Source organism: Electrona antarctica (assembly GCF_951216825.1).
Source record: "Electrona antarctica genome assembly, chromosome: 5".
Taxonomy (NCBI): domain Eukaryota; kingdom Metazoa; phylum Chordata; class Actinopteri; order Myctophiformes; family Myctophidae; genus Electrona; species Electrona antarctica.
In genome coordinates this window covers 50,800,367-50,827,783 of record NC_136810.1, presented here as the reverse complement: position 1 = coordinate 50,827,783, position 27,417 = coordinate 50,800,367, and the positions used below count along the sequence as shown (strand labels likewise).

The window sequence follows — 27,417 nt, the reverse complement described above, 5'->3', positions numbered from 1 at the left end:
ATGAATGCATAAAAATAAATTATGCATTACAAAAAAGGGTTTGTAGAACAGGTCTAGCAAAATGGTCCTCATCTCGCCTATAATGAAAAGGCCGAAAATCTAAAATAAACCTGATTTCTTTCTTTTTTTGTGATTTTCGTTTTTTTCATATTAACACAGTTTGAATGTTGAAGAAGGTTTTCATTCCAACAGATTATTGATTTGGGCAAATTAAATGTATACATTTATAATTCAAAGTAGGCTAGCCAGCTCTAGGTGTTGGAATGTTGTGAACATTCAATGGGGATTTTCTCAGCTTTGGGTAAAACGGCACAATCATTTTAAAATGGTCATATCTCCAATTTCATTGAATGATACATCATATGAAAGCTTACATTCTGTACTTTAATAATCTGTAAAAAACTGAAAAATTACTCTGGTCGAGATGAGGGCCTATTTGCCAGACCCGGTCACATATATGTTCTGTATTGTTTTTGTATTAATTCCTGTCCTTTCGCCTCTGACGTCCCCTCTCTCTTTCTGTCAAATTTAGTCCCTCCAGCTCTCATTTCTGCGTTTATTTCTCTTTGACCTTGTGAGGGAGACGGGACACATTACAAACAATACACCTGCTCTGAAGGGAATAGGGCAGCGCATGTCAGCGCATTGACATACGCATGCAGAGACGGCCACACAAAACAAATACGACTGCTGACAATGATGATTTTCAGACTGATTCTGAGACAAATTCACCTCGGTTATTATTTTTTTAACATATTTCTCCTGTGTTCTCACCCCCATCACCGTTGCCCTCTCTCGCCCTCTCTCATTCTCGCTACAGCGTTTTTTTTCCCCATAATAAACAATATTTACATGTATATATGATTGTACATTAAAACACATACACCCCCTCCCCTCCCCTGAAATAATAACATCAAATGGAATGAACACAATCTAACTCTTTGATCATGCTGAAACAAGGCTAATAATAGACAATTAGTTGAATACAATACAGCCTAAACCAGATTTACTAAAAAGGGTGGGCCCAAGTCTAGTCCCATTTCAAATGACCTTTATACACGCGTCTGAATAATAATGATATGACCTCCATTGCAGCTAGACAGGGGGGGTGGAGGTCAGGAGACTTTCCATTCCAAAATAATACATTCACGGCCGTATAAGGTCACAGCTTACAGAGTATGAAAAAGAAAAAGTACTGTTGTGTACAGCAAAAACAAGGAAAACGAAACAACTAAACAAAAAGAAGCATCAAAGGTAAACGATGAAAGATAGAGGATAGGCCCTAGCTAACAGCTAGAGGGAAAAGGGACATTGTGTTTTACAACAACATTAATGAATCTCTAGCCAACCCCAATATGGACCAGGACCAATACACCCTTGTCATCACCCTGGCACACATTGGGCTCTGTGTTCATTTGACCCCATTTAAAATGAGTAATGATGTCCAGTATTGGAGTTGAATGAGCCTGGTTTTGAGTTCCTTGGGACATCTTTTGGATGTGTCGAAGACCCCAAGGCTTTGGACTAACAAATGTCTCTAAGGTGTGATGTGATGTTTCCAAAAACTAGGTGGGTCGGCGGATATTAGAACCCCACATCATGAAAGGATATAACCCATTTAGGCCTGACCTCAAAATTAAAAAAAAATCTTCTAAGATTTTTCAAAAATAGCAGACCTACAAGCTCATAGCGCGCCACTCGGTGGCGCGCTATGAGCTTGTAGATCTGCTATTTTTCAATAGCTAAATTATAACATAATGTTTAAAACACCAAAAGGGGTTCCCGCCCAAAATGGGTTAAATGTACTGCGGTCATGGAGCTCCTCATGCACCATGACACCCCTACCGAGTTAAAGGGATATTTCACGTTAAAAAAAAGAACTTTTGTTCATTTCATCGTCTACTCAGGCTTATGTGAACACTCCAGTACAGTTTTTAAGTTGCTCGATTCAATATTTAGATATTTGATATTCTTTTAAACTGCTCCTCCCCCTTCCTATACAAACCCATTGTAACTTCAACATCCATTTTAACGATGATAGATTCATCGTAAATACCCGTCCTTTTTTCTGGTGACTGATATTGTCCTTCAAATACGTGAGGGGGCCGTGCTTTTCATCGACTGGTTTCACACCACAATCGGAGCAACAACCAAATAATTCCGCTCTCTTCCATGCCCACTGCACGTGTAAGAGAAAGGGATTAATCATGTGTGCATTTGGTGGGAGTTTAGTGGAAAAATAATGCAATGGGGGAGCACGCTAGGCAGTGAGCTCTTGAGGTCAAACCATTTGGTGTGGCTCATTTTTTATTCATTTGAAAGGTTGTGAAATTGGACTTTCTGTATAATGAGTACTTTCTACTTTTGGTACATTTTGATGCCAATACCTTTGTACTTAGTACTTTGTACTTTTACTCAAGTACATTTTTGAATTCCGGGCTTTTACTTGTAACAGTCAGTACGTCTTCTACATTGCAGTATTGATACTTTAACTTAACCCATTCAGGACGGGAACCCCTTTTGGCGTTTTAAGCATTATTTATGTTATACTTAAGCTATTTGTTCTGCTATTTTTGAAAAATCGGGACAATGTGGCGCAAATCTTTGAATATATATTCTTTCAGAGTGAAACGTTTTTAACTCAAATCTTTGCTTCTGGGGGGTCCCTGGAACAACATATTTTCAGATGGGGGTCCGCAGTCAAATACAGATAATTCTGGGGGTCCTTGACATAATAAAGGTTGAGCACCAACTGACATAGAAACATAGGTTTTTCAGAAAACTGTTAGGACTGAGGCCGATTCTAAAACAAATTCTTCTTAATCCTACTAAGTACAAAATGCGGGTACTTTTTCTTCCACTGCTCTCAGGGGGCATCATAATGTCAATAACTCAATGCATACTGTAGTGGTACAGCAACACGATCGGAACGCCCAGTTCAACTTGATCTACTGGCCTTTTGCAGCATTTATTTACTCTGTTCAGCCTGAGGCGTTTGTTTGTTTATCGTTGCAAATGAATTACACCATCTGATCGAACTGCCTAAAACTTTTACTGCAAGTGGAATTATGATTAGGATTGCTTGCACATGGGTTACATAAAAAAGGGTAAAATCCTTAGTGTCAATTTATCCATTTAATCCATTTTGACCTGAGATCAGATTCTAAAAATGTCTTCTACATCCTGACAGTTTTCTGAAAAAGCTACGTTTCTATGTCAGTGGTTCTTCGATTTTTCTAAAACCTCTTTAACTCGGGAGAGTTGCGGATCTCCATTTGGTTCCATTTGCTCACAGAGTTTCAGTAACACTGAAGAGTCCTCTGTGTAAGGGAGACGAGTTACTCGGCGTCTCTTTTTTATAGATCCTTTGCTTTTTTTGGGGGCTTTTTCATCTCTCCATCTGCGCCTCTCTAGCTCTTTGTGCCAGTGGAACATTAACCCATTCATGCCTGACGTCGAAATTTAAAAAAAAAAGTTTTCTAAATCATGACAATTTTCTGAAAGATTTGAGGCCCATTTTAACGATTTTTCAAAAATAGCAGATCTACAAGTTCATAGCGCGCCACTCGGTGGCGCGCTATGAGCTTGTAGATCTGCTATTTTTCAATAGCTAAATTATAACATATATTTAAAACACCAAAAGGGGTTCCCGCCCAACATGGGTTAACTGCCAAATGAGTCCTGATGCACTGAACTGCAAGGGTCCAGTCTCATCCCTGTCAGTCTTGTTCGATAGCCCCCTGCCTGCCAACTGTGCGTGCGCGCGTGCGTGCGTGCGTGCGTGCGTGCGTGCGTGCGTGCGTGCGTGCGTGCGTGCGTGCGTGCGTGTGTGTCCCTATCTGACGGCATGCGAAAGCTGTTCCTTTGTTTCTGATCCTGCTCTTTTCCATCCTCTCTTCTCCCTCTTCCCTTCCCTTCTCTCCTTTCCTACCTTCCTTCCTTCCTTCCCTGTTCTCTCTCCTTCCGCTGCCCCTGTGCTGTGATGTACTAGTAATGTTGACACTAAGGAGCTCTGCGGTAAGTGAAAGTGCAAGTGCACTATGCATGCATACAATGCGATACGCGCGCGCGTGCGGCGCACACACGCACACGTGTGCGCGCGCACACACACACACACACACACACACACACACACACACACACACACACACACACACACACACACACACACGTGCGCACACACACACACACACACACACACACAGATTGTAACAGTGTTCATTTGTTGTTGACTAAGACTAAAGACTAAGATTTTGATATTTAGTCGATTAAGACTAAACAATTTCAGATGACTAAATAGGACTAAGACAAAATAGTGTGATCAACATGCAATGAATTCTGTACTGACCATATAAGGAGCATGTCTTGAGTGTACAGGGTTTGATGAGGTCAGATTTGTATTGAAGGGACAGCCCCTTGAGATGCAGCATCTCATTTTCAAGAGGGACCCATAAATAAAACAAAAAAACAAAAACATACAGTACACAAATACACAAAACATACAGTACACAGATCCATCCATCCATCCATCTTCAACCGTTTATCCGTAGTCGGGTCGCGGGGGCAACAGCTCCACCAGAGTGCTCCAGACTTCCCTCTCCAGAGCAACATTAGTGACTTCCTCCTGGAGGATTCCGAGACGTTCCAAGGCCAGTGAGTCGATGTATTTCCTCCAACTGCGCCTTGGTCTGCCCCGGGGTCTCCTCCCAGTGGGACATGCGTTGAGGACCTCCCTCCCGCCCGAGAGGCATCCTAACCAGATGCCCGAACCACCTCAGCTGACTCCTTTCCAGGCGAAGGAGCAGCGGTTCTACTCCGAGTCTCTCTCGTACACAGATACAAACGGATATATAAATACATACCGTACATATATACACAAATAGCTTGCTCATCCTCTTCCATCCACCCCACCACATCAGCTGTTACACAATGGAGAAAGAAGGGCACATTGCAAATACTTCAGTGTCATTGGTACGTGACAGATTAGAAGCATGGACAAGTTGAGTCTAGATGTCAATATAAGGAAGTCCTTAAGCTATACTGAATGATGAGATGGATCTAAGAAATAGAGGGAGATTGTTCCATCAAATGGGGCTTTGTAGCAGAAAGACCTCCGTCCAACCACATTGGAGATTTGGGGGATTTTAAAGTAAGGGTATTGTAGATGTCTTAGTGGATATGATGAGGTAGACTGGGTCGGGTACTGCTTCAAATAAGAAGGGCACCTAAAGTAAATGCATTTATAAATGAATAGAAACCAATGCAATTGCCGTCTTGATTTAGGCTGCAGCCAATTGAGTGAATTGTACATGAGGCAGTGATGGGTATCATATTGTCCATATGATACCCATCACTGCCTCATGTACAATACAAACTTGCACAGGGAGTTATATAAGACATTAATGAGAGTCTGTGAGGTCAGATCAACATATGGAATGTCATTACAGGTCAGCTCCATATATGGAGATCTAAGGGTGTGTACACTCAAGAGGTTGAGGGGCAGGCCTGTCTAAAGTTTGAATGGACAGGTATCAGTCAAAAGGGAGACACCGAAGAGGAAGGATGGTTGGGTAAGGATCAATATGGAATATCAGAACCTGTTCTGACATTCCATATGGGCTTCCATATAGGCTTAATTGCGACAGCAGATCACATTTACTATGAAATCAGATGTCATAGTGATGTCACGAGACCTGAGAACCATATGGGGGCTTTCCCATGTATGGGGAGTTTGAGTGACACACTGACTGACTGACTGATTGACTGGAATTGCGCGTTTTCATAGTAAATGCGACCTTTGGTCGCAAAAATATGGATAACTCTAACCCGACTCTTACTTAAACATAACCAATAAATGCCTAATCCTATCCCTAAACCCAACCTGAATGTTCTGTAAACCTAACTCTAAAAATCTCTTTTAACCATGAAACCAAATATATTCTTATGAGGAAAATGCTCCTCACAATGTCTGTTTCTCAAATTGTACTATCGTTAAGTCCTCAAAAGTATAGTCACACAGACACACACACACACACACACACACACACACACACACACACACACACACACACACACACATGCACACACACTCGTCGTCCGAGTACCGCTTCATTACAGATTAAATCAATAAAATAAAACATGAAAGATGAATCATAGATTGTACTCTGTTTCAATCAGACTCAGCTGCTCACTTAAGCACTAATATATCGGCTCATATCCTGTTCCCGTCTGTCTTTGTAATGTGTGTGTGCGTGCGTGCGTGTGTGCGTGCGTGCGTGTTTTTAGATTACTTTGCCAAGCACATGGGAGACTATGAGGGAGTGCTGGCTTCTCTGGAGACTCTCAACCTGTCCATCCTCAAAGCCATGGACTTCACTAAGAAGGTCAGTGTATGTACTGTATGTCAACGCACTCACTGCCAGGTATTAACTCATCAATTCTTGCTTAACCGTCAGCAACTGAAACCCTTATTTTGAAGGTTTCGCCGGAATCCGAAACGTGAACCGGATGTAGAGCTCGCCTTTTCTTTCACCCATTTCACCTTTTCTTTGCTTATGTTGGCCGTTGAATAAAGCTTGTTTTGACCTGGGACGGATATATCTGGGAAAGGAATCCGAGATATATATTTTTTTCTGTATCTGATAAGGTAGAAGCAAGCGAAATTTTCACTTCCGGTTAATTTCCTGTTGTATCTGTTGCTTAGCGACTTGGAGCCATGTAGACGTTGGCGAAGACGAAGAGCGCAATCTATCATAAACCACTATAAAGACAACTTGACGTAAACCTATGTCAACAGTGTTGAATGTGTTTAACACTAGTATTGATTAAACTCTGTCTCCAACCATATCTTCAAGATTCAAGATTGCTTTATTTGTCATTCTTTCCAACTGCAGCAGCAGAAAACAATGAAATTACGTTTCTCCTAGTTAAGAGACAGCACAGGCTCATACAATAATAAATATATCAAGTGCAAGACAATACTCTGAATATAAATAAGTCCTAAATCTTCTCCCTTAACACTCGCATGACTGTAGTAAGGCCATGTACCACACAAGCTGACTTCAGGTCAAAATTACCTTTTTCTTCCTGCGATGTTATTAGCTACTGTCTCCCCTTGGAGCTCCAGACTCCTTGACATCTTCTCCCCCCAGCGGGGGGGTAGAGCCATTGTCTTTTAAATATCGACTACTTGAACAATGGGCTGTCTGGAGGTGTGAAGCTCGCTGCCGAGGGAGAGAAAGGGTGACAGGGGTCAGTTTGACCCAAAACGAACAGGCAGAGATGGCATAAGTATGCCTAAATTCATATTTAGCAAATGTTTCAGATGAAAAACAAAAAACAGAGTTGATTTTAATCAAATATATAGGAAAATTATATTAAAAATTAAATGAGTAGTCGGCGGGAGCTGTGTTTTTATAAAAGCTCTTAACGTGCAGTATAGTGGGCGGTAGCTGTGTTTTTTTGCGACCCCGTGATTTCCTGGTTCCTGGTTTCAATGAGATTCAAACGGTGAATCATAGGTTAGCGAAGGGCGCCATCTCGTGTAAAGCCACTGCAAACGCATCGTGATGACGAGAAGTCTCGTCATTGGCAATGTGAGCCTTGGAATAATATGACGAGAAGTCTCGTCATTGGCAGGCAATGAGTTGGGTACGTCATGGATGACTTAAGCCTGTGTGGATCCCTGGGGCCAGGAATCCACACGGGCTTCAGCGAGGGTGTGGGTGTGTGTGCATGTGTGTGCACGTGCATGTGTGCGCACACACGCAACATGGCACTATGTTACCCTTCCGTTTCTCGCTACAGTATCTCCATGTTCCAGATCTCTTTTTCAGCTGCAGGGCATTTAGTGTGTGGTGCACACGTGTGTGTGTGTGTGTGTGTGTGCATGCACAAATGCGCGCGCACGCACGCACGCACGCACACACACACAGTATCTGAGTTACACACACAGCCCTTGGCTAGCTCATTTCCAATGAGCAGCCATTGTTTAATCAATTTAGCCTATACTCTCAACACTTTCTCTATCACTTGTACTGTCTGTCTCGGTATCTTAAACACACACACACACACACACGCACACACACACACACACACACACACACACACACACACACACACACACACACACACACACACACACACACACACACACACACACACACACACACACACACACACACACACACACACACACATCATTATGCTGTCCAGTGTGTGAGAGCTTTAACAGTAATGTGTTGAGAGCACACTGGAGTCGGAGCACTGTGCACAGCCCCTATTGACTGCTAAAATATTGATGAAGGGTGTGTGTGTGTGTGTGTGTGTGTGTGTGTGTGTGTGTGTGTGTGTGTGTGTGTGTGTGTGTGTGTGTGTGTGTGTGTGTGTGTGTGTGTGTGTGTGTGTGTGTGTGTGTGTGTGTGTGTGTGTGTGTGTGTGTGTGTGTGTGTGTGTGTGCGTGCGCGTGTATGCACGTGTGTGTCGTTTGTGTGTATGTGTGAGCCAGAGAGGCCAGAGCGGAAGAGAAAATACGAGTCCCATAGAGGTTTTGCTGCAGAAGCCCGTGGCTTACAGTGGAAGGGGGAGGGGGAGGGTTGTGGGAGCCTTTGATTCAGTACAGTAGAGAATGTCTGTAAATAGGAGTGCCCTCCTATAGCTGAATCATTTAGCAACTTCTATTTTTATACCGTATTCTTCTGTTATTCTCCCTTGCTGGCGCGCGCCACTCCTTGTTCTGCCCTTTTCTGTCTCTTTCTGTCTATCCCTCTCTCTCTTTTCTCTCTCTTTCTGTCTGTCCCTCTGTCTCACTGGCACATCAGCCGGTTCTGTTCTTCCCTCCATAACCCATACAGCCCACACCCAGCTCTTAACAATGGACGGAGGCTGTAGAGATGGAAGGATGGATGGAGTGTGAGGAAGGAATGAATGGGAAATGAATGTGGAAGCACTGCTGTATAGTACTACACACAGTGTTTCTCAAATTAGACCCCCGTTGATCACTGACTGATGACTCTGTGGCTTCAGGTACATTTGTGTGAATGAATGGACCCATTGTCAGTGCTTTGAATAGGCACGTAGTGCATAGAAAAGTTCTATTAAAAAATACAATCCATTATTAAGATATCCAGTGTGGTAAAGAACACTACGCTCTGTTGTAGCGTGTAGCCCTTTCTTGATCACGTTTGGCTCGACAGAAGGTGTGTGTGCGTGCGTGCGTGCGTGCGTGCGTGCGTGCGTGCGTGCGTGCGTGCGTGCGTGCGTGCGCGTGTGTGTGTTTTTTTGGGTCGAGGACTTAATTCGCAGTCACTGCATCGTGAACCAGATGTAAAGAGACATACTGGGGGATATTTGCAGAGTGATGTTAGCCTCCTCTGCAGACTCTTCTATAGCTAGAGAGCACTTAGCGTTTACTATCCGGCGAGGATTGATCAGCTGTGTCTGTTCTCCAATGAACACTGGCATGGATGAGAATGGATGAATAGGGCTAGAATACTGTCTCTGTTCTCTGGACATTAACTGCTGCGGGAATAATGACACTAAAGCACTTTGTTGAAAACCCAAGTCTAGGTCAGAGGAAGATAAATGCCTGTTCATGTTCATTCCAAGTTCCTTTGCAAAGTAAAATGGACTGAACGAAAGGTTGGATGGGGCCGCGGGGCGTGACTATACAATCAGGGCACATTTTGGTCAGTTTCCTCTGTACAATATCAAAAAGTAAAAGGTAGACGTTTATTAATCCCACGGGGGCAATTAATTTTATGGCTGCTCAGACGGCCATGAGGAGCTGTTCTGGGATAAGTGTCTGGCTCAGGGACCCTTCAGCACATATATATATTATAACGGGCCTCTCTAAGCTATACGGCCTCCCCTGACAACAATAACTTAAATAGTTGTGTGTGTGTGTGTGTGTGTGTGTGTGTGTGTGTGTGTGTGTGTGTGTGTGTGTGTGTGTGTGTGTGTGTGTGTGTGTGTGTGTGTGTGTGTGTGTGTGTGTGTGTGTGTGTGTGTGTGTGTGTGTGTGTGTGTGTGTGTGTGTGTGTGCGGTTGAAATGCACGTAACTCGAGAACCGTTTGCCCCACCGACAAATCAAATTCGACACAGGCGTTCCACACCCCCGCAGGGAGTGCAGTGCCCGGTATCGAGTCGGTCGGGCCCACGGTTCTCCAGAACCACCACAAAAGGCTCTGGTCAGGCTCTGCCAGTGGGCCTAATCAGCCTAAATCCCCTCACCTGTGCAATTTCCAGCCTCTGCCTCAGCCAATTGATTGCCATGGCAACCCCACACCTGCCAATTGATTACTTACCGGTAACCACTCCACTTTTCACAGTCAGTTTGCACTCTTCACCCACAGGCAGACAGACAGATACAGAGATCTCCATGTGGGACACAGACAGTTAAAATGGGTGCTGCTATGACGACAGGTATTGCATACTACAGATATCTCCATATACAGTATGGGCACAAAAGGGACACAGACAGATGGTTAAAACGGGTGCTATGACAAGTTGACAACGGGTATTATTAGGTTCCCAAGTTGCATCGTTCCCAAGTAGGCCGGTTGCCGACGGGCATGTACAAGTATAGTTGAATGAATGCAGAACAGTGTTATCAACTTGCATCTGAATGTTGATCCAGAATGGCGCAGCACGCTTGGTCTTCAACCATCCAAAATTCTCACATGTCTCCCCCCTTCTCCGCTCCCTCATTGGCTCCCAGTTGCTGCCTGCACAGAGCACAAAAGTCTGATGCTGGCCTTTGAAGGCCAGCATCAAACCAAAGATACGGCAAACCAAAGATACGGCAACCCCATATCTTCAAAGTCTGATCGGACCCTACAACCCGCCCTGCATGCTCAGATCGGCCAACACAGGGAGGAGGGCAGAACATTCATTAAAACAGCCGGGACAACGCTCCACACATACCAAACTCTTCTCCCTTCTGGCTCCAAAACTATGGAATGCACTTCCCATTGCAATCACAACTGCAGACTCACTCTCAATATTCTGCCGTAGTCTGAAAACCCACCTCTTCAGACTCCCATCTTAACCCGTAGCACTTGCCCTAGCCTCGATGACCTTACAGCAGGCTAAACTTATGTCATTTAGATTTAGATTTTCCAAAAAGTGTACAGTATTTGTTAAAATCATGCTTTTATGTGGACACGCCCACCACTTCATTAAGTATGCCTGGTTTGCCTGGTGGGTGGTGATCCACCTGAACTGAAGCCGCACCCACAGCATTAGTTGTATGATAAAGGGGGAGGGGTTAGGGGAGTGGCTGATAGTGTGATGTCACTATATTACTGTTTATTTCATTGGCCCGTTTGACTGTCAAAGGTTCAGCCTCCAGGAAGAACCCCTAAATACAAAGTTAATACACCATTGCACATACAAACGACTCCAGGGTGTCTAATGAAGTACTGTCACCTCATAGACACATGAAAAACTGGAAAAATACCAAAATCTCTCTGGATTAAGAGCAACTGCTAAAAGCCTAAATTGTAAATGTTGAGGTGCTTTAGCTTTGGCTATAGCCATGCACATTCATAGCAGTCTTCAAACTCAATGAGATGTTCTGTGTCGTATAGAACATAGTTATAAGTAACATAACGAAGGCGGATTCATGTGCACAAAGTATTTGTGCGATCAGAAATGCATTCGAGGAGAATCCGAAGAGAAGCTTTGAATGGTTCATGGTAGAAAGACCTTAGACCTTAGATGCCATAGAGGGAGAAGTTTCGGTTCTTTCTTTTTTTTGTCAAATAGGTTTTTATTGAACAGATTATAAATTATTAAACAAACATTATGATATGAAATACATTTTTCTTTTATAGAAAACAAAAAATGAAAGAAAAAATACAAAGACAAAAAAGAGAAAGAAATCCCTCAACCCTCCCACCCATACTGCTCAGTGACACCGCATACTATAGAATAAGATGATAGAAAGCTCATGGAAAACATCTGAAAAGAAAATGGCGTACAGTCAACCATATCAATGGTCTATTAATCGTTTCTACTCAGGTAATGGACAAGGGGCAGCCAAACCTTATCAAACTGTCTCTCCCTGTTTCTCAGGAAGTACCTTATTCTCTCAAGATGAAGTGTACTAGTCATTTCATTTAGCCAGTGCTTGAAGAAGTTTCGGTTCTTGGTCTCTGAAAGAAGAATGGGGAGTGGAGTGTGTTCAACACATCCCATCCCTGTCCTACCCTGCCCATCTGTCCCTTTGCACACAGATGTTGATTGGGCTCTGTGAGTATACCTGCGCTGTTGGCTCAATGGAAGAGCTGTGCTCCCTCCATTCCGTGTCCGTACCTCTTGTAGGGAACAGTGAGGCGGAATGATGTCGCAGCATTCCCAACTTGAACAGGCCGAGTTAAAAAGGAGCTTATGTCAACGTTACTCAGCATCTCCTTCCCTGTGTTACCCGAGGGATGATGAACAACACACTAATAATTCATGGAAATGTGGCATTTCCATTCACTTCCTGCAGTATTCATGGTTTTGTCAGCCCAAAGTATCAATTAGGGGAAAAGCGATCATTGTCGCCACTCGCCACCTGTCTTAAGACAGCAAATTAAATTATGCAAATCACCAGATCATACAGAAGGCAATTAGTGGTGATTAAATAAACGGAGGCCATTTGGCCTCAGCAGCTTAGCCCAAGCTTGATTGTTATTGGACCGTTAATATTGTTGCAATATTGTATTGTAATATTGTTAATATGTACTGTATGAGGGGATCAGCGTGTTATTGAGGAGGCACGCTGTAAGTACTAAATACAGGTTGGCTATTTATGTTCCTTATTTTTGAGTGATGCTATAGTCACTCCTATAGGCTACCTGTCTGTCTGTCTGTCTGTCTGTCTGTCTGTCTGTCTGTCTGTCTGTCTGTCTGTCTGTCTGTCTGTCTGTCTGTCTGTCTGTCTGTCTGTCTCTCTGTCTGTCTGAAGGAGCACGGAAGTACCACGACAATACCGCTGGATGGCACTGGATGGCACTTGCACGCACACGCAGTCGCGCACGTGCACACACACAAAGGCTAGGGAGGAGGGCTTGTACAGTACATGTGTAGTACACACATACACACACAGCACCACTTCAGACGAGTCTGATTTTTGACAAATTAGTAAAACTGTAACTACGTCTTTGAAACTCCAACATTAATTTCACCAAAGGTTGTTCGGTTGTAGCTGATGTAGCTGTCAGGCTACAACGGCTCCCTCCGATGTAGCCTGACAGCGCAGTTGTAGTCCCGATACCCGACGTCCTTTTGCTGCGTGTCACTCCCCCCATCTCTCCCTATTTCCTGTCTAATTACTGAAATGGATGAGTCCTTTAATTAACTAATTATTAGCACTAAGTAGCACTGGTTAAAGATTAGATTGTAGCCTAACTATTCAAGTAATCTCCTGACTTTCTATTTAAGGCAAGGGACATTCAAGCTCACAGGCCTATACTCGTAAAAGTTAGAAGAACTACGACGTGAAACATTGGATTGCATAAACATCACTTGGTAATAAGGAAGTCAGAATAAACAATGATTAGAAAATAAATGATATAGTATACACATAGAGCTCTTCACGGCTTCAAAATGATGGACCCAAACCCTAATGGACCTGAAATGAAATTGGTTCTGAGATCAGTGGAGCCGACGTAAAGAGAAAAGAAAGACGCACCTGCCGCACCCATTATTTAATAGAATGACGTTAAATTGCATGTTTTCACCTCAATGAATAAGTAAAGTAATCCATAATCACTCACACCATTGAGTCCAGGGAGGTTTTATGTGCTTTGCGTTTGCGTGCTCTCTCGGCTTTCACTTTAACCCATTTTGGGCGGGATCCCCTTTCGGTGTTAGCATTATGTTATGCTTTAGCTATTGAAAAATAGCAGATCTACAAGCTCATAGCGCGCCACCGAGTGGCGCGCTATGAGCTTGTAGGTCTGCTATTTTTGAAAAATTTAAGAACGACTGACATAGGAACATAGCTTTTTCAGAAAACTGTCAGGATGTAGAAGACATTTTTAGAATCTGATCTCAGGTCAAAACGGGTTAACTGATGGGGAAATAACGGTCCCCTGCAACAGCCCTAATCTGATCCCTGTGAGCCAGTCACGGCGGCATTTGATAGTTTCTAGCAGGCAGTCCGAGCCCAGCAGTACCGTTTCTTAATCTTACTCCAGAAGAATGTCCTGGAGGTGCCTCCGAGGCATTCGCTTCTATTTTCGGTGCACGACACGATACACTAGTATACGCATGCGGTTCTCCAGCACGAATCATTTTGCTTTGCAGGTTTCAAAACGGGACTATAGAGCGGATATATGGACTTGTCGCAGAGTGTCATTAGGCTCACAGTCCAGTGAGACTCCCTCGGCTTAGCATATGGAGTCGATGTTCCAGAGAGCGTGGAATGGCAGTTCCCTCATTGTGCCGTCCCCTCCTGTGATAGCGGCGGGGGGAGGGGGGAGGGGGGAGGGCTGGAGGGTGTTGGAGATGGGCAATTATGTGCTACAGTAGGTTCCCTGTTTCCAGGGGCGGAAAGTAACTAAGTACATTTACTTGTTGTTCTGCTCCGGCATCCAGAAAAAGAGAGTGTGTGCGTGTGCGTGTGCGTGTGCGTGTGCGCGTGCGCGTGTGTGTGTGTGTGTGTGTGTGTGTGTGTGTGCGTGCATGCCACGAGATTAGCTGTCCACAGATGGACGGAAACACACACAGAGAGAGAGAGACGGACTGACTGACAAGGGGCAAAACATCGTCTAGTCCATGCCTTCGACCTGGTGGAGACAATGAAGGACCGATTTTATATTAATTTGGATTGAGGATGTCTGATGGCATTACAGATAGACGCTGCTTTAATATTACGAATTTACCAACGTGCTAAAATCAGAAATAAATTAACATTTCAAATGTATAAACAAGACGTGAAAAAAAGCCATCAACTTGCTTGCTTGTCAACAGCACTGTCAGTGAGACACATTTTAATAACACACCACATGACTCATTCAACTTAACACTAGCATGTCTAAGCAGTCAATCTTACCGATTGTTTGATTTTGAAGATTTCTTTGCCCATGAAGTTCTGAGAAAGTTCCCCTTCCATAACTTTTCCTAAATATTCGATTCAAATCATCTCTTTTTTTGTCATCTGAAACATTTTCTAAATATGATTTTAGGCATAATTATACTATATGCCGCAGGCAGTGAAGTTCACACCTCCCGACAGTTGGAGACGGGCATTGTTCAAACTAATGGGTCATTTGCATTTCAACTGCCAATGCCTGCATGCCAACTAATTCCTCAGTGTAATTGTAGGCCTACTTAGTACATACATTACAAATGTACTCAACATTTAGATTAAATGTTGTTTTAGAGGTTATATTAGTTATATCGCGGTTTGGAGCAATAACAATATACGTTTCTGACGCACGGCTCTCTCCTTTTCTCTCTCCTTCCCTCTCTCGCGGAGGCACGTCTCATCCATGCAATGTTCATGAATCCAAGTAACTGTCGGTGAGGTATGCAGAAGTGCATTTTAGATAATGCTGTAGGACTATTTGTGGCGGTGATGCATGACTTGACCAATCCTATGGTATATAAACCGTGCTGCTGCTGCGGACCTCTCAACTGGCACAATGAAATATATATTAATTTGAAACCTGTTACATCGATGCGCCCTTACCCATACACATGTAGCCTATGTTTCCCCCTCTGTATAAAAATGACAACATGACAAAATGACAATATATAACTCTAATGTCGTATTTCGTCTGACTCTGAGCAATGCGCCTGGCTCTGGCTGTTACAACAACGTGTGGTATTTTATTGGCTCAAAACAAAGTCGGACAGTGTAAATTAGGCTACTCCAACCCAGACCCAGTTCCCACCTCTAAATGTTGACTGTTGTTGTGTCAGTGAATCTCAGGAAAAAGACGCTCAACTTGAGAAATGATGTCAATTCCGCTCGCTTTTTTTTCTTCCTTTTTTTTAACAGTGGGAGATATCCGAGTCGGTCTGACTCACTCACGCAGTGGATTTGAAAATGATTTATATATAATCCGTTAATCACACAATCAAAGACCAAATAATTTGAAGGCAGCTGGGGTTAATTACCTTGCACTGCGTAAGGATATTCAATAGCGCTCACATCGTCACTATAATTATAGTTTGTAGTAAACTGAAAAGAAAGAGGAAAAAAAAGTTGAGTTCTCCTAAGTCCTGAGTTGAAACAGTGCCCGCTGGCGCTGCCGTGAATTAGTTGGAATGTAACATTTAGAAGACAATGACAAGTCGCCAACCCCCCCGCAGTGGGTGGGCGAGGTGTGAAGATCATTAGAAGAGATGCAGGGAGAGAGTGGCCAATGGAATTGCACGAAAAACACGGTCATCTTGACCTTTCAGCCGTGAGATGAGTTCAGTCATGCTAGTGTTAACAAACACAAAACATTCTGTTACACAGACTAACTGTACAGTGAGTCTGTGCGGTGTGCATGCATCCGTCCTTGTCCACACTTAGGCCTGACTCACACGTGCACAACAGATTGATGTATAGCTGATGCATGAGACTTGTTTACTGATGCAAGCTCGCAATTCATTTCCAATGGGAGTCACATGGTTTGACACAACATTTTTGTTGTATGAGGGGGAGGGGGGCAGTCGAAACACAGCCGAAAGCCGTACAACAAAAATGTTGTGTCAAACCATGTGACTTCCATTGGAAATGCATTGGTGCAAGATGTAAACAAACCCTTTGTATACATCTAGCATCCAACAATGTTCTATGCTAGATGCGAAGGTGTGAGTCAGGCCTTACTCTGGTGGTTTGTTTGAGCCTTCTCTCCGTCACTGTCACTGTCACCGTGTCACTGTCCTTGTTGTTGCCGTTGAACCTGTCCTATCGAGTCTCTCTCCTCCCCTGCTCTCCGGAGACTCTGGGTGGGTATTGCTCATTTGTATGATCTGCAGCTTGCTTGGTGCCCTCTTGCGAGTGCTGCAACAGGGGTTGCTGGCCCCTGTTACCTGTTAGTGAATATTGAAAACCGGAACATTATTAGTGTTTTAGAGATATTTCAGTCAGGACAACTCAAGAATGGATGTAATATATATTTATTGAATATAAGATGAGCAATATATTTATTATGGTTTGGCGATGTATTGGATCTGCTTTTTAGGTACTCAGATCAAGCGCATCAGTCCCGACCATAGGGACTCTGAATCCCCCGTACCTAAACAGTAGATCCAAAACGACAGGTGGTAGCTGGGGTGGAGGTGGGTGAGCAGTGCGCAGCAGCGCGCTGATACGCAGCAGCAAGGAAGGAAGCAGGAGGAGAAATGCAAACCTCCGGTTAAAGTTGGCGGTATGAAGATGGAGTGAGTGTGCGATTGGCTGACTGAATCATGTGAATGAGAGTGTGATGCTGATGCGGCCCAATTAACGGCCGGCAGCAACTGCACTGAGGTTCCCTGACTGAACTTGCTCTGCGCATGTCTACGACAGGCACAGATGCTCATTTGTCGGGACTCTGGACACACTTGCTTGAAATCGGGACAATCCCGGCCAAAGCGGACATCTGCAGCACCCCAGTTCACCCGCCACAATAACATCTATGCAGAATGATGAGCCGTCTTTGAAAACACGATCCAAGGTATTGTGGATCATAATGTGCCAGTAGTGTTTGAAAGCGTGACTGATGGTGAAATAGTTTAGGTAAGGACATGTTGGATTAAACCCAGCTCTGAGAGCTCCATCTGCTCTTCTTGGCTACCGACCGTGCTAAACATCCTGTTTCTCATTCCAGCAGATGACAGCTCTCAAAACCATTCAAATGGCAATGGAGAAACACACACTTTGGGGAAACACACAGGGTTTTTTTTCTCCGATAACTTTTCTTGCTCTTTAGCTAAAGCTTTCAGGCTTATTGCAGATACCGAGCGGTTTCACAAAACACATTTAATTGGCTATTTTAACAGGTGGAGATGAAGAGTGGAAGCTCCCGAGAGAGAGAGAGAGAGAGAGAGAGAGAGAGAGAGAGAGAGAGAGAGAGAGAGAGAGAGAGAGAGAGAGAGAGAGAGAGAGAGAGAGAGAGAGAGAGAGAGAGAGAGAGAGAGAGAGAGAGAGAGAGAGAGAGAGAGAGAGAGAGAGAGAGAGAGAGAGAGAGGCATGAAACAAAGAGTCGTAAAAAGTGTGAACTCGTTAAGCATCACCCCATGTCTGTCCTGCATACACACTCTCTTTAACGAGACCCACTCATTATCTCCTTATCTATTCAAGATTTCAATCACACAGACACACACACGCGTGTGCGCATACATACACACACACGCCCGCGCACACTGTGTGGTACAATCTCACACCTCTTCCGAGTGATCCTTAGAACATTTCTGTTTAGTATTTTGTTTGTTTGTCTCTTTCTTCCATTGTCCTTCAACAAAATAACATTTCCAGCAGCACCTTTTAGGTTATTTTTAGAGTCTGAGCCACAGGTTACGAATCCAAGCTTATACGCCTCTTCCCTCTTGTCTCAAACTACTGGATGATGAAATGAAGGACAACCTTCTGCTGGACACGTACAGTTGGGTGCCACCGATATTGTCCCTTATCATTTGACCCATTTAGGCCTGACCTCAAAATTTTAAAAAATCCTCCAGTTTTCTGAAATAAATATTTTCACGATTTTTCAAAAATAGCAGACCTACAAGCTCGTAGCGCGCCACTCGGTGGCGCGCTATGAGCTTGTAGATCTGCTATTTTTCAATAGCTAAATTATAACATAGTGTTTAAAACACCAAAAGGGGTTCCCGCCCAAAATGGGTTAACTGTCCTTTTGCGCAGATCACGCAAACCTCAGCAAAAAGAAAAGGACAATATCGATGGCCTCCAACTGTATCTGGCCCCTCATGGGAGGACACTGTACACACAGATCAGCTCCTGGTCATAATCTACACGTTTATCTACACTGGGGGGGGGTCTTGACTAATACATTTGAGTTACCAAAATCAACTGTATATTTTGTTGACTAACACTAAAACATTTCGGATGACTAATATGTGGCCAAAGCAGAATTAGATTGTATTCAAAAGACTAAATCAAAATTTGCTTCAAATCTGCAAGGATGCTGATGAATAGGAAGACGTAGGGAGGGAGCAGGGAGATGTGTGGTTCAGTGGACGAGGTGTGCGGACTCAGGGAGACAGTGATATATAGCAAATGTCTGGTTCAGTGAACAACGGGCACAGTGCAGTAGCCTAGTGTCCCCATCATTTATTCAGCATCACTTAAGAGTTCACGGGGTTCAAGAAGGCCTGTCCAAAGCATGGCCACTTAAATAGGTGTTGCACAGTAATTGTGTGTGTGTGCGTGCGACCGTGCGTGCGTGCCAGTATGTGAGCATGGATATGGGTCTAGACGCCTGCCTATATATCTTCTTGTTCTTGGCTGTACTGAGTGTGCAGTTGCGTTTGGACGGCATCCAAAAATGAACCGTGGCGAACGGGTGACACAGTCTAGACACAACCGTCGGCAGTGGAGAACCTTTCATTGATTAAAAAGGGAACATTCCCTGCGTTTAAGTTACGGCGACTTTGACGGACGCCCGATGGCTGCAGCGGAGCTTCGACGTAAGGCACTGGTTCACAAACAGTGGGTCGAAACCCATTTGTCGGTCGCGGATAATGGCCGAGAGGGAAAATGTCATGGTCACGTCCTGAGCCCCTCCGTTTGTCCATGATTTTCCTCTGTCTCTCCCAAGTCCTGCTCCTCTGACTCTGATTGCCCTGAGTGCCATCACCTGTGTGGACCAGCTGAGCCAGGTTGGGTGATGAGCTCCAGTGACTATTTAAACTCTGCCTTGTGTTTGTTCAGTGCTGGATCTTAAGTTAGTGTCAGGTTTTATGTTCAGTGTATGTACTTCTGTTATCCTACATGTCATTTCCCTAGTAAAGTCAAGTTTATGTGATCTTCTTGTCCTGCCTTTGTTTGAGTTTCCTGCACTTGGGTCCTAACACCTGCAAACCGTGACAGAAAATCCCTTTATTTTTTTGTTTCCTGAATTTTGTATAATTAAAACATTTAAGACATTTTTTAATTTTAAGATAAGCTTTCCACACAGATTCAAACATTTAAAAAAAATAATTTCATGAATTTAATAAAACAAATAAAACAAAAAAATCCCTAAATTTGAAAACAAAAATGTCTAAGAAGTAGTGTAAATAGCAGCAGTGACTTGTTGAGAGCTTGTAGATCTGCTATTGTCACTAGTTTGGGCTACGGGCAAACATCAGATTTTCTCTGAGAGTCGACTCTCCCAGCCGGGGCCCGGTTGGAGGGAACCAGCTACTAGATGGTTCAATTAGTCTTTTGTTGCCCCTATACGACCGATTTGCACACCAGGACCGCTGCGGGCCTCCACCAGAGTTTCCTCTGGCTTCGCCCTGCCCAGGCATAGTTCACCATCTGTCTGCTCGACATGCCAACACTGCTGGCATGTCCGCATCTGTTTCTCTGCATGTGCGCCGTAATGAGTTTGCGTGTAATTGCATGCACAGGATGTGTAGCATATGCTACGCATAGGCGCGCAGTTTGAAGTGTGTCTCATCACCGAGTCGCGCCACCAGTCAGGGACTAGTTGACATGGATTATAGCTCTACAGCTCTACAGCCTGTAAAGCTAAGAGAGACCCTACCCTATACGAGTTACTAAATATCTGAAACACATTTACTTGTACTTTTTACACTTTCGTCTAGTTACTGCCTAGATCCCCCCCCCCCCCCCCCCCCCCCCCTTTTCCTCTTCTTCCCTTGCTTTGTTTTCTTGGGAAAATAACACGATGGGAACTGTGCACAAAAACACATTTCACCCACTTTTTTTTTACTTACTTACTGATGTGACGATAAAGCTGATTCTGGATTGTCGACACCGGTAAATGGTGCATTTATATAGCGCCTTTATCCAAGGCACTTTACAGAGATTGTGCATTACATTCACCCATTCACACACACATTCATACACCGATGGCAGCGGAAACCATGCAAGGCACCAACTAGCACATGGGGAGCAATTAGGGGTTCAGTGTCTTGCTCAAGGACACTTCGACAGTAACTCTGGGGGAGCCTGGGTTCGAACTGGCAACCTTACGGTTACCATCCAGGCACTCTACCCCTGAGCCACCACCGCACTGGCTGCTTTGGCTTCTGGAACCTTGCGGCCGGGTGTTACCGTTTCCCCGGTAACCCATAGTGTGACGCTGAAGGCTGCCACAGGACCCCACGGCTGGAGAATAATGAGACGTATAGAGGTGGAGAGGCTAGAAGGACTGCCCGAGGAGGTGAGGCAACGTTTGGCACGCAGCGATAGGTCTTTCCTCTTAACTGCCGTCATTATGGGAACGGATGGCAGCTGTTGAAGAGCAGAGTTGACTGCCAGGAGTGGAATGCTTTCAGACGGCGAGCCTTCATCAGTCACCTCCGGTGATATTTCACTATATGGCATGGCATTCTGCCTTGGACAAAATGCTGCATTAGCCCCCTTGGTATGATGTTTTTTGGCAGATTTAAGCCTCCGTGGGTTTATGAACTGTCTGTCACCAATACAGGTTTTCTGGTTTGTGTAGACATTTATATGGCCATGATCTGACGTTTCATTAAAAGTCAACTGAGGTGGTGTGTGTGTGTGTGTGTGTGTGTGTGTGTGTGTGTGTGTGTGTGTGTGTGTGTGTGTGTGTGTGTGTGTGTGTGTGTGTGTGTGTGTGTGTGTGTGTGTGTGTGTGTGTGTGTGTGTGTGTGTGTGTGTGTGTGTGTGTGTGTGTGTGTGTGTGTGTGTGTGTGTGTGTGTTCCCGATTTATAGCTGCGGATAAAAAGGATCTGAAGAGATAAGCTTGTGTGTGCTGGTGGTGAACAACACCCATTCCAGGGTGTTCAGTTGCTGTTGCACGGTGACTGCTCGTGTCGCCAGGCTGCACTGGGCGCTCCAGAAAGAAAATCTAAAAAGCGCCGTACCAAAGTGACGCAGTGATTTAAGAGGTTTTGCTAGTTGTCATAGCTGTTTATATTGTTCATAACATGTGAATTCATTACAAGTAAGGTAGGTGAAAAACTTGCCCCCGTGTAGGGCCATCTGTCACAATGTGGTTCAGAACGACCAGGCACAGGCAGAGCAGTGAGGATGCAAAGGGTTTTTATTAACAAAGAACCCACACTGGGAAAGCCACGAGGAACAAAATAACTCGAGGAGTAGAAATATTGGGAGGCATACTATGGTCCGACGGAGCATTGGTTCGACATGCGTCCGCACCTCAGACTAGCGCCTGCTCCTGTGCTTGCGGTTATGGTTAGGTTAGGGTTTGAGGTGGGTTGTCGTGTTTCGGACCAATGACTAGTCGGACCAAACACATGCACTCGAAATACTTGTAGAACATTAACTTAGCATAAACAAGAAACAAACCACTTCACATACGACGACGAACTGACAGGGAACTGAAAACACTGGGGCATATTATATAGACAAAGACTAACTACACACAGGTGAACTGAAACACACAATCAACACTGGGATAGGCTAACAGGCAACAGAACACAGAACACATGTGGCTATAGGGTTACACTAATACAGGGAGGTGAGACAAGGCAGGAGACAGCAAACAAGGCAGACAGGAAATCACAGAACACTACTACAAAATAAGGTACAGAACACAAATGCAAGTAAAAGTCCAAAAACACAGACAAAGTCCAAGGGACAGAGGAGCGTACCGTGACACCATCATTGGAGTTAAAAAGGATGGAGAGAGAAGACTGCGTAAAGTGCATTTTTGAGTGCATAATAAATATATAGGTGATGAATGTATGTGTATAAATATAGGGAGTCCCTATTAATACACAAATCAGTTCATTATGTGCAGTGTCACCATACTCGGCTCTTGTTCAGCAGTCTGATTGCTGACAAGTATCTGTTCAATGCTGCTCTGTTCAATATCTGTTCAATACTGCTCCCAGTCCCAATGCTCCTGTAATGTCTGCCCGGCCGTGGCTTTGGCAGCGGATTGAACAGGCTGTGGCTGTTTATCCATAATTATCGTCCGTAACTAATTAACCAATTTAAGCAATGGACAGATATTGAACCGTGCCTCGGGTGCAGTTATAGTTCAGTGCCTTAATTGCTCAAAGACACTTCAACTCAATGTTGGAACGACCCAGGATCTAAAAAGGCATCTTAACCATACATTAACTTCTACCAGAAAAGTTCTCTCCTCCATCTCTTGAGGTTGAAAGGAACCCATAGTGCAACCGAAGTGCAGCGACCGCGTATGGCAAAGTGTGGGCAGCTTTTATATGTCGTCTGTACACAATTTCTCCTCTGTAGATATTGTTCTGTTCCAGTTCCAGTTTCATGCTGTGTAGTATAGGCACACCGTAATTAGCGTAATAGGTGACTATCCGACTGTACCCTTTTTTCACAGCTCCCCACATCTCTTAATGATGTGAGCATGAATAATTTGTGCGTGCGTGCGTGCGTGCGTGCGTGCGTGCGTGCGTGCGTGCGTGCGTGTGTGTGTGCGCACAGTACATGCATCTGAGAAAGAAAGAAAGAAAGAAAGAGAGATTGAGTGAGAGAGAGAGGGACAGAGATAGAAGAGAGATATAGTGTTTGTATTATCAGCTGGGTGCATTGACTGATGAGGCTACACCCAACCCAATGCATGAATAATGCAGGTGTGTGTGTGTGTGTGTGTGTGTGTGTGTGTGTGTGTGTGTGTGTGTGTGTGTGTGTGTGTGTGTGTGTGTGTGTGTGTGTGTGTGTGTGTGTGTGTGTGTGTGTGTGTGTGTGTGTGTGTGTGTGTGTGTGTGTGTGTGTGTGTGTGTGTGTGTGTGTGTGTGGAAAAGAGGGTAAGATGGAAAAGAAAAGTGAATGGGAACGGTTTGAGAGGACGATGGGATGATAGATAGATGCACACATTCTGTACACATGTCATTTAGCAGCTATTGAATATGTGAGAGTACAGTAAGCGCGGCAATGCATGGGCTTACTGTAAAAGATGAGGAAAAGCTTCCCTTTGTCACATGGCCAACAGCCACATACTGTACATGCAGCTGAATATTCATACTCCTGCCATGCCTTGATTCCCGGTCTCGGAAGTCTCGGTGTGGAATACCATGGCAGGTGGAATGTGTTGTGATTCCAATCCAAATGGGACCTGATCCCAACCAACCAGCCTTGGTGTTTTTTTTGAGACGCAGCGAAGCCCATCTGGCAGGATTTATTTATAAACTGCTTCTAAACATTTTTTTAGTTTGTGAGAGGAAGTTGTTTAACCACTTAACTTTGGTAGTCTCCCATGCAGGGCTCTATACCAGTACCCATTATGTTTCCGCTCCCCTTTCAGCCCTCAAAACAAACTCGGACTGTTTAGGGAGATTCTATTTTGCACATATAACACTCAAAACAAACTAAGACCACTTTGAAGCAAAGTTCGGTTTGCTTCTTGTGCCCGGTGCAGTTCACAGAACTGTGCATAATGTGGATACAAAGAGCTCCACGTTCACTTCTGGTGGGAGCTGAGGGGAGTTCACCTTTTGCCATTTTTTCATAATCACTGAATAATTGCCCTTATACGATTGTAGTAATTAACCCTTTCCGTCCGTAGGACGTAGCCACACGTCCTATGGAATCCAACCGACGCATGCATTGGACGTGTGTACACGTCCTATAGCGCATCCTCAATGATATCAGGCGAGGGGAGAATATTCTGAAGTAAAAGCGGCCATGTCTTTCCGGCACCCCGGAGCTTCTATTTTGAAGGAATCCCGGCACTGATTGTGTTAAGCAATATTACACGAGAGGGTGTGGTTTAACGTGATTATTGCCACGACAGTGATGCGGTCAGAAACGAGACGTAGTCGAGTTCCGCAGGCATCACTGAAGTGGCAATAATCACGTTAAACCACACCCTCGAGTGTAATATTGCAATTATACAACAGTTACCCTTAAAACTAAGAAAATCCCTGAAAAAAACATATTTTTTTAATGACAGATGTAGTCACTACGACCACAATGTCCCAAGAAACTAGCTAGCCTAGCCACCGACTTTGCTGCGCTCTGGGAAAACAGAGCAGCTGAATTATTTGTTTTGATTACGTGTGGTGCTCGTTTGATCCACGGCTAGAAGGCTGTTTCAACCAATCAGATTGCTTCCTCGAAACGACCTGTGGTATAATCTGCTTTATTGTCTTGTGGGGCTATCATTGACAAGCGTGTGCCATCAATAGCGTCTGCTAAATGACTGTAATGTAATGTAATGTAATGTAATCAATAGCCCCCATGCAGCACACTGGGGAAACCTCCTTCTGTACCTGAATCCATTGCCAATTTCCCTCAAATCAGTCCCACTCTGAAGTGTGACTTACTTGAGTATACATGTGGAATGATGGAGGCTATGTCATAGGTTATCATGCAGGCAGTGGAGCGATTCGCTCGTACACTCCTCGTTACTGGGTAACATAATACAAAACAAATCACGGAAATGGCTGTATCTCGCATGTTTTTCCCCCGCAATGTTTTTTGGGTGAGGCATGCTGTTTTGAAACGGCGATAACTCTAGAACGCATGCTCCAAATGGAATATTCCCCCCCCCCGTGAACATGGCACACGTGGCCGTGTTGATGATCGACCGGGGGAGCGATAAAAAACGCTAAATGTAGCATGTCATGAAAAGGTAGGATATATCGAAAACAGCTGGCCAAGGGGAGAACAGGTGGCGGGGGAGGGCTGGCAGTGAATGAGTTGTGTGCCCGAGCGACTGACTGTGCTGTGGGTAAAACTCAAGGCAAAGCCCAGTCAGAAACGTGCTGTATACGGAGCCTTCAGATGTTATGCCAGTTCCGACAGCTTTCATGACAGCATGGAGAGGAGCAGAAGAGAGATGGGGGACAAAGGGATAGACGGAAGGAGGGAGGAAGTAATGGGGGTGGTGGCTGAGGGTACCGGGGGTGTTATGTTAGGCAGTGGAGGAAAAGTCTGAAGGTGTTGTTGAGGAGGAGAGGTGAGATCCATGCTAGCTGCTGGGTCTCACCTCACCTCCACTCCACCCACCTACCATTTGGTGAGAGGAAACGCATGCAGGAAGTGGAAGTAGGGTTGTCCCGATCCGATCACGTGATCGGAAATCGGGGGCCGATCACGACATTTTCAAATGATCGGAATCGGATCTGGAGCAAAAACAACGTGATCAATCTCTAGTAAAAATCCCTAGTATCAACATCATATCCATATCATGATCTTAGACTGGATATTGTCTGTGATTTTGGATATTGTACTATTGTGATAAGTGTTCTATAAAAATATCAGATTGGGAAAAAAAACGGTGATCGGGACATCCCTAAACTATGAGAAAAGAGAAAGTGAGGTAGAGATGGAGAGGGCGAAGGAGGGAGCAAAGGAGAAGAGGTGGAAGGGAGGATGCTGAGAAAAGTGGACAGAAGAAATGTGTGTGCGAATGTGTGTGCGAATGTGCGCACGCGTGATTACGCACATGTGTACGCGCGTGCACGTGTGTCTCAGTTAAGAGCCTTAATTGCTAATGGAGCAGTAGGCTACTGTATTTGTCTCCGGAGGCAGCCGGAGATTCTTCACAGTTCACCTTTAGGAAAGCTCTAACACGCATGCACACACTCTTCTGTACAGCAGCCATGTCTCCCATCTAGTGAAGAGGAACATCAGCGTGCGTGCGTGCGTGCGTGCGTGCGTGCGTGCGTGCGTGCGTGCGTGCGTCCATTCATAGTAGTCAGTATAGTGTCCTTACCTGGCTTAATGAACCCTTGCATCCCTATTATTCTGGGCAGGTGATTTAGCGTAGAGGGGGAAACTGAGGCAGCTAAGCATAGACCCCCTGGGGGACTCTGTGAAGTACACCATATAGGATTTATGTTGTTAAAGGACCACTTCACCACTTTTCAACCTATCTTCATATAATAGGTCCTCACTAATAATCGTGATAAAATGGCAAAAAAAATTCTACTCAGTCTGTGTCTCATAGGAGGGCTGTGGGCAGTTTACAAACCCGTCCACCAGTGACATCATCGATGGGGAATCCAAGCTAATAGAAACTGCAGGCTTTCTAGTTCTGAAAAGTTGCAATGCGAAAAAGGAAGCCATCGTTCTCACGATAATAAAAATCTAAATGTTTGTAAAAAACATATTGTTTAAAAAAAATCTGCCTAACGATGATGTCACTGGTGGACGGGTTTCTGAACTGCCCACAGCCCTCCTATGAGAGTAGAAAAGAATGGTGGTATTGTATCATGATTATTAGTGAGGACCTATTATATGAAGATGGATTGAAAAGTGGTGAAGTGGTCCTTTAACGATGCTACGTCACAAACTACTGATACCTCTGAAGGCCAGTAGGGGGGAGAACGATGTAAGAGA

The 27,417-nt window shown here is 44.5% G+C and overlaps 1 protein-coding gene across 2 annotated transcripts in view; it reads left to right on the top strand.

Annotated features, from left to right (window-relative positions):
• Positions 1–27,417, top strand: part of necab2 (N-terminal EF-hand calcium binding protein 2) — a 191,936-nt gene that overhangs the window by 68,710 nt on the left and 95,809 nt on the right. For both annotated transcript variants that reach the window (XM_079502103.1, XM_079502102.1), the window contains exons 4-5: positions 3,992–4,017; positions 6,286–6,383. In XM_079502103.1, coding sequence (XP_079358229.1) covers positions 3,992–4,017; positions 6,286–6,383 — 124 coding nt within the window. The remainder of the gene's footprint in view (positions 1–3,991; positions 4,018–6,285; positions 6,384–27,417) is intronic.